The sequence below is a fragment of the Pieris napi genome, chromosome 6, assembly GCF_905475465.1.
Source record: "Pieris napi chromosome 6, ilPieNapi1.2, whole genome shotgun sequence".
Lineage (NCBI taxonomy): Eukaryota > Metazoa > Arthropoda > Insecta > Lepidoptera > Pieridae > Pieris > Pieris napi.
The window spans coordinates 9,092,039-9,107,415 of record NC_062239.1 but is presented as its reverse complement, the minus strand read 5'-3'; the positions used below and the strand labels follow the sequence as shown (position 1 = coordinate 9,107,415).

Here is a 15,377-nt window from a genome sequence, read left to right as displayed (position 1 = left end):
CGTGACTGATACAATGAATCTTTTTTTATCATTTTAATTTACATAATACAATAATAGTTACAGATAACTAACATCCACATAGGGACTAATATCATTATTTAAATTATTAAACATAGCAAAAATTAAAACAATTTCATATCAAATATCACTTAAGCAGCCATTCTTACCATTAAGCGTGTCAGCCAAGTGACGAACATTGGTGCGTATAGAAATCAATGCTTTATCCTGAGTTTCACTTAATGCTTCGCTGAAAATAGTATTGTATCTGTACGCACCAAATTCGCCATATTAACGGCCAATAACCTAGCACAATCGGTTGTTAGCACCACATCTCCCACTCTATCGAACAATATCTACATCCCGGTTTTAACCTATCTACACAATGGTCTTCCCACAAATCTTTTATACATAAAACACGAAGCAATAGGAACAAAATCCTTTTTTTATTTTAATTAAAAACACCCTTTCGGATATCTGAACATTAATACAACATTATAATTAACTTTGATATAGATATAATTAATTTTGTAACAGCAGACAAAACTAACACACGCGTTTGAAAAATGCAACATTTAATAATTTTAATAATGACTTTATTCAGAGCTATTGATGTTTTCTAAGCTGATACAATTCTTAATTAACAACATTTTAATATTCCTAATAATATGCATTAATTAGACTTCTAGCTATAAATACAATAGTAAATCTCGGGTCCGGCTAAAAAGCCAACTGAAATTATTAGACATCCGAGAGGAAAAGGCTAAAACTAGCACTCATAAAGCTTGTCTTCAACTACTTCCGATACATCATCTCCACATATGAAAGCAATAAAAAGCCTTCAGCCAGAAGTGAGATCGATTTGGAACATTTATATCTAGTAAAAAAAATGCTAGGGGAATTGTGATCTTATAACTGTTGTTGGATGATGTATCGCTAGCAGCCGATGACCGGATATTCCATCTCACGCAAGTTAGTCACCCTCTGTACCGGTCCAATTGTTATAAGCAAAATACTATCACTCACACAAGTCAACACGCAATATATTATAGCCATATAAGAAAAATAATTATAAATAAACTGTTATTCGTACATAAAAATATATAGTATTTATAGAATTAATAGTAGTTTTGTCCTTACAAACGTTCGTTTTTAAACATAAATACATTGTGCTGGTGCGTGTAATATACAGAAAGTTCTCTATAGGTAGGTTTGGCAAAGAAAGCAATAGTAGTTTCATAAGATTAGCTTAACGCTACGGATGACTTAAAATAATTGACTTAAAGGTTTATTTTCATTGGCAAAAATGAAATTATGGAGACTTTTTATATTATTATGAGAACAGTCCAAGCTTATGTCCTAGACTAGACGGTATAATGACCATTCGCTCACCATTCGCACTATACACTCAATATAGAGGAATTACGTTGAATACGTTACACCAATAATAAATATTTAATAACAAAATTATTTATGTCAAAAATCAATGCAAATAGGAACGTATTATAATACTATGTATCTATATTTTTATATTTGGGACTCGACTAGAAATTTGTTTATTGAATTTAATTTTAACTGTAAAAAAAGGTTAGAGATTCTAATGTTTGATGAGTCACCATAACACGAAATAAATTTAATAAACACCAAAACTGTATATCTAATAGGTATTAGAGATGGTATATATAAATTAAATATCAACACAACTCAGCTGTATTTAGTATTTCTAATAAACCTTTTTATATTATGAATTAAGCTCTATCGTCTTAGGCTCGTTAAATGTTTAGAAAGGCAAAAACTGATCTTGAACATTCCAAGGTAAGATTCACCGATGTAAAGACGCACATTACATCACTTAGGTGAATTATTAATGACTTCAAAATTATAATAACATCCTGTATCGGTGAAAACTTTTCTCAGTAGTGGCACGAACTTATCTATGAATTCATTTTTAATTACTCGATACTCATTAGAAGTCCCATGCAGGCTTTGGGCGTATCTAATAATATTTCGAGCTATATTCAATTAGTACTATTTTTGTGCATTATACGAATGTAATCTGACGAAATAATTAAAGAAATAATGAGGATATTTTTTTAATTATCTGACAGAGGTTTACTTATTATAACATTAAACAGATTTTGCCTTCCTAATCAGAAGAAACAATTATATTACTTCTATCAAACAATGGGTGCATAATGCACAGTGTCTTTTGAAGACCTCTATATATTTCAATTAGTCTCTGGTCGTAAAAAATTATGTAGCTCAGGAAAATCTCACAAATGAGTATTGATCGTCGCTATATTTTAATCGAATTTGTTCGTAATCACGTCCGTATAAAGCCGGCGGCTGCGGCCGAGTCGTTTCAAAATCGTATTCTTTTTTAAATCTCACAATGCGATAGCAAAATAATTTTTACAAAAATTTAGATTTTTCGCACAAGCGTTGTTTTGGCTAAACAAAATGGACTGGTTATGCTAAAAATCGTATATAAAAGCACTACTGATTGTATAAGACCAAATACTAAAATTTATCAGAAATATAAGATTTTAAATGGCATGTATTTATGTTGCTACTAGAAAACAGTTTAGAAAAAAATGGACGTTTTTGTTATTAGGTCGAAAATTGATGGATGCGATCGAGGACGTCTCATTAGGATTCGACTCATGTCCGAAATATTAAGCTGGAGTATAGTTTGATGTTCTGAGTATACAATATCTACAATTAATAAAATTTCACAACAGTCTGTCTAAAGTATATCACATATAAGCATCTATTTGTAAACATTCTCATCGGATGTGTCCTCGCGCTAAATATTAGTGAATCGAGACTACACGAATTTAACAACGTGTGGCCTCGATTCACTTACAGAAAAGAGGGAAGCTTACTTCTTCGACGAGAAGTCAACAAATAGACCCGACACCTAGAACTCTAGCCTGTAGGCGGCGCAGGAGGTCTCATGGTCTTGTAGGTTGATGGTGCACCGTGAAGCAGAAGGCGAAAGGTCTATTTTATATTTCTCGAGGGCTTCTTCGTTCTCCGCTACCCAATAGCCGAGAACGTCGGTGTCGTAGGTAGGTATGATTGTCACTTCTGTAAAAAAAATCGTATTTCAAATTAATTTAACAATACGAAGAAAATATATTTATTATTTTTCCTACCCGGTGATATAGCAGTATTTTTATGTGCATGGTCGCTCGAAATGACATATCTGCTAAACGAATCACGACTCACGGTCACAAACATAATATAGGATTCGATATATCGTATTAAAAATTCAGTTTGATTTGCATTTACTAATTTTTATAAGGTAATCAATCATTTAAAAAAAAAACATTTTTCTAAAAAACAGACATTTGTTTTAATACCAATATAATATTCGATTTTAGTTTTTACTTTTTCGTATATTATGTACTTATTTCATTAGTATACATTTTAGGTTATAATAAACAGTATTTTACAAGAGGACCTACCTAAATTCTTATCTTCCCACGTTTTCTTGGCATCTAACAGTGCATTGTATATTTCCTTAGAAGGCTCTGTTCCCGAAAACACGTAATAACGAGCCCGAACACGTTTGAAAAATTCCATGGCAGAGTAGTAGGAATTTCCGTGATGTGGAACATAGGTTAAGTCCATGTAAATAGGCGTCGGTGTCTTCTTTTTACTTGGAGATTCTGTCACTCTGCCTTCTTTGTTTTTATCCTGATTCATTTTATTTTTGTTTGCTACAGATGAGCTTGCAGCTTGTTTTTTTGGAGTACTTTTGCCATCCGAAGGTAAAATTGGACTCGGTAATCCGAGTGGTTTACCCCAGGATTCAATTGGATCTTTGGATGACTCGTGAGATTTGGTACTAGACATTTTTGTATTTTCATCACGATCTAAACTTGATTTCTTCGAGTCTGATCTAAATTCCCTGAGCGTTACTGTTGACTCCTGCGATTTAGAAGTTTCTTTACTACCACTAGCCTGACTATCTTGGTCTAATTCATACTTAGCTGTTATACTAGAAATAACTGTCGAACCACTGATTTTTTTGTGCTCTTCAATAGCTTTTTCAAATTGTTCATCAGCTTCTTTTAAAAACCTGGAAACGGATATATCTTCATTTGAATTATCACTATCTGTTTTAATTTTCTCATGTGTCAAGAAGTCACCAGTAATTGTTTTTAAAGAAGGCCCCGTGTCTTCAGAATATTCTCCAAAATCACCGGGAAGTTGACCATATACTGACATAGACATGGGATCGTTTTGATCTTGTTGTTGAAGTGGTAATTCAAAACTGAGGTTTGACTTGGGAGAATGGGCTATTTGAGATTTTGTGCTACTTGGACTAGCCTGTCCATCCTCATCACTGTAATACATGCCACTACTTTCTGTTCCCCATACATGTGTAGCTACTCTTGATTCCCGAGAACTAATGTCTGAAGGTGGAGTAGCCATATCGAGCTGATCTAAATAGTCACTAGTTACAGATGAACTACGCATATCGCCTGCCTTAGATGAATATTTGGAAGGAGATTTATCATAGTCCCCTGTATCAATTATCTCTTCATACTCTTCTTTAATTTCAGATATCGTTGTTTTTGTTGATTTTGTTGTTTTCGTTACACCGTCGCTCCCCTTAGACACAGTTGTTGTTTCTACAGTAACTTTTACTTTCTCAGGAGTAATAACTTCTTTTGTAGTCACGACTGTTACTGTTTGATGAATTTCTTTATCATCTTCTTTTATTATTTTATTAAATGTTTCAGTTTCGGTAGTTATTTCACCCACAGGCGATCGTTTCTTTTTAGGTTCAATTTCTTGGTGTTTTTGTTCAACTGGCATAATATTTAATTCATTAATAATTGGTTTAACAACCTTTGGGCTTTCTTTGTCTTGGATGGTAATGTTGACCTCACCTTCTTCTGGCGTAAGATCTTCGAAAAGCATCCCTTCTGGTAAATAAGCGATTTGCGTACGAACATCTTTGGTAGTCTCGATTGATCCATCTTCCTTTATATTCTCTGTTACAGTTTGTGTAACTGTTCTAACGGCCACCTCATTTGTAGTTTTGTTATTAAGTTCTTCTTTAGTAATGTGAGTTGTGATGTTCTGAGTAATTTTTGATAAATTGTCAGTGATAATATTTGTTTTTTTGTCAACGAAATTTCTTACTTTTCCCGTGACTATAAAACCATCTAATGCAGCCTGTAAATCATTATCATTAGCCTTCTGAAATTCTGAAATTGTTATTTTAACATCTTTTGTTGTTTCAACGGATCCATCTGGGTACTCATCTTCTGTAATTGTTTCAACAGTTGTTCTTAATCGCCGTATATTTTTATCTTTGGAACCCAACGTTTCTCGCTTAGTTTTAGTAGTTATGGTACGGTTAATTTTTTCAGAGTCTTTAAGAACTATTTCTTTTTTTACATCTGATTCTTCAGTCGTAGCCTCGACAGTTTCTAAATCACCTTTAGGATCTACACGATCTGCTTCATCTGTTGTCAAATTTTCAGATGAAATATCGGTTATAGATATTCTTTCACTTTTTTTTGTTAAAACAGTGCCATCAGGATAGGCATCTTCTGTAATAGTTACAACTACTGTTTTAAGTCTTCTATTGAAACTTGTGGTATTTTGAAACATTTGTTTGGTAGTAGTTATAGTAATTCTTCTTGTAATTTCGGTTCCGTTGTCAACAACGCGCTCTGACACTGATTCTGTCTTTATATCTGGCTCTCCAATTATAAAATAACCATGTAAATTTTCTTCAGAAATGCTATTTCCATATTCAGCTATTGAAACTTTAACATCTTTTACAACTTCAGTACTTCCATTGGGTAACTCAGTTTCAGTGGTTGTTTCCACTGTTGTTTTTATTTTCTTTCTTGCGTCATCTTCAGATGACATGAGTTCTTTTGTCGTAGTAGTTTTAATGATTTGTCGTAGTGATTTTCCATCACGCAAAACAAACCCTTCTTTTGTGTCGGTATGAATATCTTTACCCATGTTTTCCAGTTGCTCTAAGTCCTCAACTGATTGTTTGGTTAAAAGTACATCGGAGTTTTGCGATGATTTTAGATATGATTTTTTTAATAAATCTTCTTTTGATTGCAACTTTGTATTTATATCACCGACAAATTTTACTTCATACGGTTCGTCAAAAACTGACACTTTTTCACTAGTTTTAGAAATAATTGAGCCATCTGGATACTCGTCTTCAGTAATCTCTTTTATAGTAGTTTTTGTTTTTTTGAGACTTTCAACTTCATCCACAAATTCTTCATAAGTTTTAGTTGTAGTTATTTGACGTTTTATTAATACTCCATTCATTTCAATATTTTCACGAGATGTAGTAGTTTCTTCTTTAGGTCGGCATAGCAACGTAAAACCCTCGAAGTGTTGTTTATCAGGCTCTGTTAGATAATCCGATATTGAAATGCTAATGTCTTTAGTAACTTCTATGAATCCATTGGGTAAAGTAGATTCTGTCACAGTTTCAATAGTTCTCTTTAATTTCCTCTGGCTTTTGTCAAGTTTAGATAATACCTCATCGGTTGTTGTGGTAGTTACAAGCTGTTTTATATTTTCACCGTTAACCACACAAGTTTTCTCCTGTTTTTCCACATTTACTTGTCTATCTTCTAAACATGTAAAATCTTTAAGATCGTGACTATTATCAACTTCAGGTATACATAAATCTGTTAAAGATATGCTTGTATTAACCTTCATGTTTGATGAACCATCAGGATATTGATCAGTGGTGGTCACTATTGTAACTGTTTTTAACTTTTTAAGATTGTTATATTGATCCGCATATTTTGTTTTGATAGTTTTTATGGACGTAATGCGTTTAATTAAAACATTTTCATCCTGAATTTCTTCAGCGGACGTGGTAATGCTTTCTTCCGGAGTTTCAAAAACTTTTAAATTACTCAAAATATTATCAATATTACTTGTTTCATCTGTCATAATTTCTTCTGTTTTAACTTCGACCATTTTCTGTTCATCTTTAGACCCATCCGGTTTTTCTTTTGTAACATTAGTTTCAACTGTTGTTTTCGAAACTTTTTTATGATCTTCAGCTTCGATTGTTTCTTTTTTTGTTACCCTCGTAACAGTTTCTATTATGTCAATCCCATTATCCTGTATAACTCGTTTACTGACATCAGTATTAATTGTTATTTCGTCACTATCATCATTTGAAATTTTAGCAGGTGCACTTAATTTAACAGGTAAATTTACTAAATTATCATCGTCGAAAACATGACTTTTTTTTATATGGCCGTTAGCTACCACTTTATTGTCATTTATGGCATCAACATCCATATGTGATGTAGATTTTAGAGTTGAAGAACATTCAGATAACACTGTTTGGGTATCTTTGGTTGTTGTTGTTGACCCATCAGAACTTTTACATAATGTTGTAGTTTCAATTGTCGTTTTAACATTTTGTGGAGTTCCATCTTCTTTTGAAATAACTTCCTTTGTTGTTACTGTAGTGATCGTTTGGGTTACTACATTTTCACCTTCTTTAATAACCTTAGTTACAGTGTCGGTCTCCGTTTTAATTTTTCCTACAGTTTCAGTTAAAGCCTGTAAATCTAAGCTTTCGGTTGTATCAGAACTTTTAGCACTTTTCGGAACCTTTTCAGTTGAAGTAGATATTCTTTGGGTAAGTACATCTTCACCCACGTGAACTGTTTTTGTGATAGTTTCGTCACTTCCATCTGATCTATCATAAGAAATTTCGCTTTGGACACCTTCACTAACTTTGACGTCGTGAAAAGCTCCTAAAGTTTTAGGCAACGGACTAACAGGCACAGTAGGTGGTGTTGAAACTCTGTCGAAAGAATGAACAGCCAGTGATTCAGTGCTTTCTGTTTTAATACCTTGCTGTATACTTTCGTCGCCAAATGCTTTCTGAATGGATTCAATTAGTTGCGCTGATTTATCTAAAGCAGGTAATTTAGTTATATAATCTTTCGAAAAGTCTCGTTCCTTTATACCTTCAGAATATAATTTATCTTCAGCCATCCCTTTATCCATAATTCCAACTGTCTTTTCTTTCTCTGTACTTTCAAAACTATATTTTTCTTCCAAGCTTATTTCTTTAGATACATCTTCAGAACTGCTGAATGATTTTGATTGTTCAGTAAAAAGACTTGAGGATGAATTAATGGTTCTTATATTATTATCTAATAAATCACCATTACTTTGTCCATTGTGATAATTATCTTTCATACTTAACATTCTATCTACTACATTGAAGGAAGACGTTGCAAATAATTCATTAGAATCATATCTGTATTTCTCTAACTCCTCTTTTATTGAATAGGTTTCTTTAATGCGAGTATTTTTGGTACTACTACTTGGTACTTTGTCCTGGATAGGGCTAGCCGACTTTTCTGGAATTTCTTTAGGCGAGCCAACATCCTTTTTGATAACATCTTCCTTAGTCTCTGGATCTTCTTTGGTCAAAGAAATATCTTTATCAAGACTTGGTTCCTTTTCTGATACAGGACTCTTCTCTTTCTCTAAGACAGTGGTAGACGATTTTTCTGGAATTTCTTTAAGCGGACTAACATCCTTTTTGATGACATCTTCCTTGGTCAAAGAAACATCTTTTACAGGGCTTGGTTCCTTCTCTAAGGCAGGACTTGGTGCTTTGTCTTGGATAAGGCTAGAAGCCTTTTCTAGAATTTCCTTTAGCGGACTTTCATCCTTTTCGATGACATCTTTCTTGGTCAAAGAAATATCTTTAACAGGGCTTGGTTCTTTTTCGGTTACAGTACTTGCTACTTTGTCCTGGATAGGTCTAGAAGCCTTTTCTGGAATTTCTCTTGGCGGACTAACATCCTTTTTGATGTCATCTTCCTTGGTCAAAGAAACATCTTTTACAGGACTTGGTTCCTTCTCTAAAGCAGCACTGGCTTCTATAGCCTGGATAGGGCTAGCCGACTTTTCTGGAATTTCTTTAGTTGTGCTAACATCCTTTATGATGAAATCTTCCTCGATCAAAGAAACATCTTTTACAGTACTTGGTTCCATCTCTAAAGCAGGACTTGGTGCTTTATCTTGGATAAGGCTAGAAGCCTTTTCTAGAATTTCCTTTAGCGGACTTTCATCCTTTTCGATGACATCTTTCTTGGTCAAAGAAATATCTTTTACAGGGCTTGGATATTTTTCTGTTACAGGACTTGCTACTTTGTCCTGGATAGGGCTAGCCGACTTTTCTGGAATTTCTTTAAGCGGACTAACATCCTTTTTGATGACATCTTCCTTGATCAAAGAAATATCTTTTACAGGGCTTGGATCTTTTTCTGTTACAGGACTTGCTACTTTGTCCTGGATAGGGCTAGCCGCCTTTTCTGGAATTTCTTTAAGCGGACTAAAATCCTTAATGATGACATCTTCCTTGATCAAAGAAACATCTTTTACAGGGCTTGGTTCTTTTTCGGTTACAGTAATTGCTACTTTGTCCTGGATAGGGCTAGAAGCCTTTTCTGGAATTTCTCTTGGCGGACTAACATCCTTTTTGATGACATCTCCCTTGGTCAAAGAAACATCTTTTACAGGACTTGGTGCCTTCTCAAAAGCAGCACTGGCTTCTATGACCTGGATCGGGCTAGCCGACATTTCTAGAATTTCCTGTAGCGCACTTTCGTCCTTTTCGATGACATCTTCCTTGGTAACAGAAATATCTTTATCAGAACTTGGTTCCTTTTCTGGTACAGGACTTCGTACTGTGTCTTGGATAGGGCTAGCGACCTGTTCTGCAATTTCTTTAGATGGGCTTACAACCTTTTCGATGACATCTTCTTTGGTAAAGGAAACATCTTTAACAGGACTTGGTTCCTTTTCTAAAGCAGATCTTGGTACCTTGTCCTGTACAGGGCTAGAGGCCTTTTCTGCAATTTCTTTAGATGGGCTTACATCCTTTTTGATGACATCTTCCTTGGCTAAAGAAATATCTTTTACAGGGCTTGCTTCCTTTTCTATTGCAGGAATTGCTTCCTTGTCTTGAATAGGGCTAGCGGCCTTTTCTGGAATTTCCTTTAACGGACTTTCATCCTTTTCGGTGATATTTTCCTTGGTCAAAGAAACATCTTTTACAGGGCTTGCTACATTTTCTAACGCAGGACTTGGTACCTTATCTTGAATAGGGCTAGCGGCCTTTTCTGGAATTTCCTTTAGCGGACTTTTACCCTTTTCGGTGATATCTTCTTTGGTCGAAGAATCATCTTTTACAAGGCTTGGTTCCTTTTCTAAAGCAGGACTTGGTACTTTATCTTGGATCGGGCTAGAAGCCTTTTCTGGAATGGCTTTAGATGGAATGACATCCTTTTCGATGAAATCTTTCTTGGTCAAAGAAATATCTTTTACTGGGCTTTGTTTTTTTTCTGATGCAGGACTTGGTAATTTGTCTTCGATAGGGCTAGCCGTCTTTTCCGGAATTTCTCTAGACGGGCTTACATCTTTTTTGATGACATCTTCCTTGATCAAAGAAACATCTTTTACAGGGCTTGCTTCCTTTTCTAATGCAGGACTTGGTACTTCGTCCTGGATAGGGCTAGCCGACTTTTCTGTAATTTCTCTAGGCGGGCTTACATCCTTTTCGATGACATCTTCTTTGGTCAAGGAAACATCTTTGACAGGACTTGGTTCCTTTTCTAAAGCAGGTCTTGGTACCTTGTCCTGTACAGGGCTAGAGGCCTTTTCTGCGATTGCTTTAGATTGGCTCACATCCTTCTGGATGTCATCTTCCTTGGTTAAAGAAACATCTTTTATAGGGCTTGCTTCCTTTTCTAATGCAGGACTCGGTTCCTTGTCCTGGATAGGGCTAGCGGCCTTTTCTGGAATTTCCTTTAGCGGACTTTTACCCTTTTCGGTGATATCTTCCTTGGTCAAAGAAACATCTTTTACAGGGCTTGCTACCTTTTCTAACGCAGGACTTGGTACCTTGTCTTGAATAGGGCTAGCGGCCTTTTCTGGAATTTCCTTTAGCGGAATTTTACCCTTTTCGGTGATATCTTCCTTGGTCAAAGAAACATCTTTCACAGGGCTTGCTTCCTTATCTAATGCAGGACTTGGTACTTTGTCCTGGATAGGGCTAGCCGACATTTCTGTAATGTCTCTAGGCGGGCTTACATCCTTTTTGATGACATCTTCCTTGGTTAAAGAAACATCTTTTTCAGGGCTTGGTTCCTTCTCTAAAGCAGGACTTGGTACTTTGTCTTGGATAGGGCTAGCCGACTTTTTCGGAATTTCTCTAAGCGGGATCACATCCTTTTTGATGACATCTTCCTTGGTTAAAGAAACATCTTTTTCAGGGCTTGGTTCCTTTTCTAAAGCAGAACTTGGTTCCTTGTCTTGAATTGGGCTAGCGGCCTTTTGTTGAATTTCTTTAGATGGGCTTACATCCTTATCGATGACATCTTCCTTGGTTAAAGAAACATCTTTTACAGGGCTTGCATCCTTTTCTAATGCGGGACTTGGTACTTTGTCCTGTGTAGGGCTAGGGGCCTTTTCTGTTATTTCTCTAGGCGGGCTTTCATCCTTTTTGATGACATCTTCATTGGTTAAAGAAACATCTTTTTCAGGGCTTGGTTCCTTTTCTAATGCAGGACTTGGTACTTTGTCCTGGATAGGGCTTGCCGACTTTTCTGGAATTTCTCTTGGCGGGATAACATCCTTTTTGATGACATCTTCCTTGGTCAAAGTTACATCTTTTACAGGGATTGCATCCTTTTCTAATGCAGGACTTGGTACTTTGTCCTGGATAGGGCTAGCCGACTTTTCTGGAATTTCTCTTGGCGGTCTTACATCCTTTTTGATGACATCTTCCTTAGTCAAGGTAACATCTTTTACAGGGCTTGCATCCTTTTCTAATGAAGGACTTTGTACTTTGTCCTGGATACGGCTAGCCGACTTTTCTGGAATTTCTCTTGGCGGGCTTACATCCTTTTTGATGACATCTTCCTTTGTCATAGAAATATCTATTACAGGACTTGCTTCCTTCTCTAATTCAGGACTTGGTACCTTGTCCTGTGTAGGGCTAGGGGCCTTTTCTGTTATTTCTCTGGGCGGGCTTTCATCCTTTTTGATGACATCTTCCTTGGTTAAAGAAACATCTTTTTCAGGGCTTAGTTTCTTTTCTAAAGAAGGACTTGGTGCTTTGTCCTGTACAGGGCTAGCAGCCTTTTCTGGAATTGATTTAGATGGGCTGACATCCTTTTCGATGACATCTTCTGTGGTCAAAGTAACATCTTTTACAGGGCTTGCCTTCTTTTCTAATGCAGGACTTGGTACTTTGTCCTGGATAGGGCTAGCCAACTTTTCTGGAATTTCTCTTGGCGGGCTTACATCCTTTTTGATGACATCTTCCTTGGTCAAAGTAACATCTTTTACAGGGCTTGCATCCTTTTCCAATGCAGGACTTGGTACTTTGTCCTGGATAGGGCTAGCGGCCTTTTCTGGAATTGCTTTAGATGGGCTGACATCCTTTTCGATGACATCTTCTGTGGTCAAAGTAACATCTTTTACAGGCCTTGCATCCTTTTCTAATGCAGGACTTGGTACTTGGTCCTGGATAGGGCTATCCGACTTTTCTGGAATTTCTCTTGGCGGGCTTACATCCTTTTTGATGACATCTTTTTTGGTCAAAGAAACATATTTTTCAGGGCTTGCTTCCTTTTCTAATGCAGCACTTGGTACCTTGTCTTGAATAGGGCTAGAAGCCTTTTCTGGAATTGCTTTAGATGGGCTGACATCCTTTTTGATGACATCTTCCTTGCTCAAAGTAACATCTTTCACAGGGCTTGCATCCTTTTCTAATGTAGGACTTGGTACTTTGTCCTGGATAGGGCTAGCCGACTTTTCTGGAATTTCTCTTGGCGGGCTGACATCCTTTTCGATGACATCTTCTGTGGTCAAAGTAACATCTTTTACAGGGCTTGCATCCTTTTCTAAAGCAGGACTTGGTACTTTGTCCTTGATAGGGCTAGCCGACTTTTCTGGAATTTCTCTTGGCGGGCTTACATCCTTTTTGATGACATCTTCCTTGGTCAAAGTAACAACTTTAACAGGGCTTGCATCCTTTTCTAATGTAGGACTTGGTTCTTTGTCCTGGATAAGGCTAGCGGCCTTTTCTGGAATCGCTTTAGATGGGCTGACATCCTTGTCGATGTCATCTTCTGTGGTCAAAGTAACATCTTTCACAGGGCTTGCATCCTTTTCTAATGTAGGACTTGGTACTTTGTCCTGGATAGGGCTAGCCGACTTTTCTGGAATTTCTCTTGGCGGGCTGACATCCTTTTCGATGACATCTTCTGTGGTCAAAGTAACATCTTTTACAGGGCTTGCATCCTTTTCTAAAGCAGGACTTGGTACTTTGTCCTTGATAGGGCTAGCCGACTTTTCTGGAATTTCTCTTGGCGGGCTTACATCCTTTTTGATGACATCTTCCTTGGTCAAAGTAACAACTTTAACAGGGCTTGCATCCGTTTCTAATGTAGGACTTGGTTCTTTGTCCTGGATAAGGCTAGCGGCCTTTTCTGGAATCGCTTTAGATGGGCTGACATCCTTGTCGATGTCATCTTCTGTGGTCAAAGTAACATCTTTTACAGGGCTTGCATCCTTTTCTAATGCAGGACTTGGTACTTTGTCCTGGATAAGGCTCGCCGACTTTTCTGGAATTTCTCTTAGCGGGCTTACATCCTTTTTGATGACATCTTCCTTGGTCAAAGTAACATCTTTTTCAGGGCTTGGTTCCTTTTCTAAAGCAGGACTTGGTACTTTGTCCTGTATAGGGCTAGCAACCTTTTCTGGGATTGCTTTAGATGGGCTGACATCCTTTTCGATAACATCTTCTGTGGTCAAAGTAACATCTTTTACAGGGCTTGCATCCTTTTCTAATGCAGGACTTGGTACTTTGTCCTGGATAGGGCTAGCCGACTTTTCTGGAATTTCTCTTGGCGGGCTTACATCCTTTTTGATGACATCTTCCTTGGTCAAAGTAACATCTTTTACAGGGCTTGCATCCTTTTCTAATGCAGGACTTGGTTCCTTGTCCTGGATAGGGCTAGCCGACTTTTCTGGAATTTCTTTAGGCGGGCTTACATCCTTTTTGATGACATCTTTTTTGGTCAAAGAAACATATTTTTCAGGGCTTGCTTCCTTTTCTAATGCAGCACTTGGTACCTTGTCTTGAATAGGGCTAGAAGCCTTTTCTGGAATTGCTTTAGATGGGCTGACATCCTTTTTGATGACATCTTCCTTGCTCAAAGTAACATCTTTCACAGGGCTTGCATCCTTTTCTAATGTAGGACTTGGTACTTTGTCCTGGATAGGGCTAGCCGACTTTTCTGGAATTTCTCTTGGCGGGCTGACATCCTTTTCGATGACATCTTCTGTGGTCAAAGTAACATCTTTTACAGGGCTTGCATCCTTTTCTAATGCAGGACTTGGTACTTTGTCCTTGATAGGGCTAGCCGACTTTTCTGGAATTTCTCCTGGCGGGCTTACATCCTTTTTGATGACATCTTCCTTGGTCAAAGTAACAACTTTAACAGGGCTTGCATCCTTTTCTAATGTAGGACTTGGTTCTTTGTCCTGGATAAGGCTAGCGGCCTTTTCTGGAATCGCTTTAGATGGGCTTACATCCTTTTTGATGACATCTTCCTTGGTTAAAGTAACATCTTTTACAGGGCTTGCATCCTTTTTTAATGTAGGACTTGGTACTTTGTCCTGGATAGGGCTAGCCGATTTTTCTGGAATTTCTCTAGGCGGGCATACATCCTTTTTGATGACATCTTCCTTGGTCAAAGTAACATCTTTTTCAGGGCTTGGTTCCTTTTCTAAAGCAGGACTTGGTACTTTGTCCTGTATAGGGCTAGCAACCTTTTCTGGGATTGCTTTAGATGGGCTGACATCCTTTTCGATAACATCTTCTGTGGTCAAAGTAACATCTTTTACAGGGCTTGCATCCTTTTCTAATTCAGGACTTGGTACTTTGTCCTGGATAGGGCTAGCCGACTTTTCTGGAATTTCTCTTGGCGGGCTTACATCCTTTTTGATGACATCTTCCTTGGTCAAAGTAACATCTTTTACAGGGCTTGCATCCTTTTCTAATGCAGGACTTGGTTCCTTGTCCTGGATAGGGCTAGCCGACTTTTCTGGAATTTCTTTAGGCGGGCTTACATCTTTTTTGATGACATCTTCTTTGGTTAAAGAAACATCTTTTTCAGGGCTTGGTTCCTTTTCTAATGCAGAACTTGGTACCTCGTCTTGAATTGGGCTAGCGGCCTTTTCTGGAATTGCTTTAGATAGGCTGACATTCTTTTCGATGACATCTGTGGTCAAAGTAACATCTATTACAGGGCTTGCATCCT

General features: G+C 37.1%; 1 protein-coding gene across 1 annotated transcript in view; it reads right to left on the bottom strand.

Annotated features, from left to right (window-relative positions):
- Positions 1-457: 457 nt before the first annotated feature.
- LOC125050266 (titin-like) overlaps positions 458-15,377 on the bottom strand; it is a 103,532-nt gene continuing 88,612 nt past the window's right edge. The window contains exons 9-10 of the mRNA XM_047649993.1: positions 3,468-15,338; positions 458-3,087 (exon numbers count right to left, since the gene is read on the bottom strand). Of these exons, the coding sequence (XP_047505949.1) occupies positions 2,918-3,087; positions 3,468-15,338 (12,041 nt within the window). The 3' untranslated portion in view covers positions 458-2,917. The remainder of the gene's footprint in view (positions 3,088-3,467; positions 15,339-15,377) is intronic.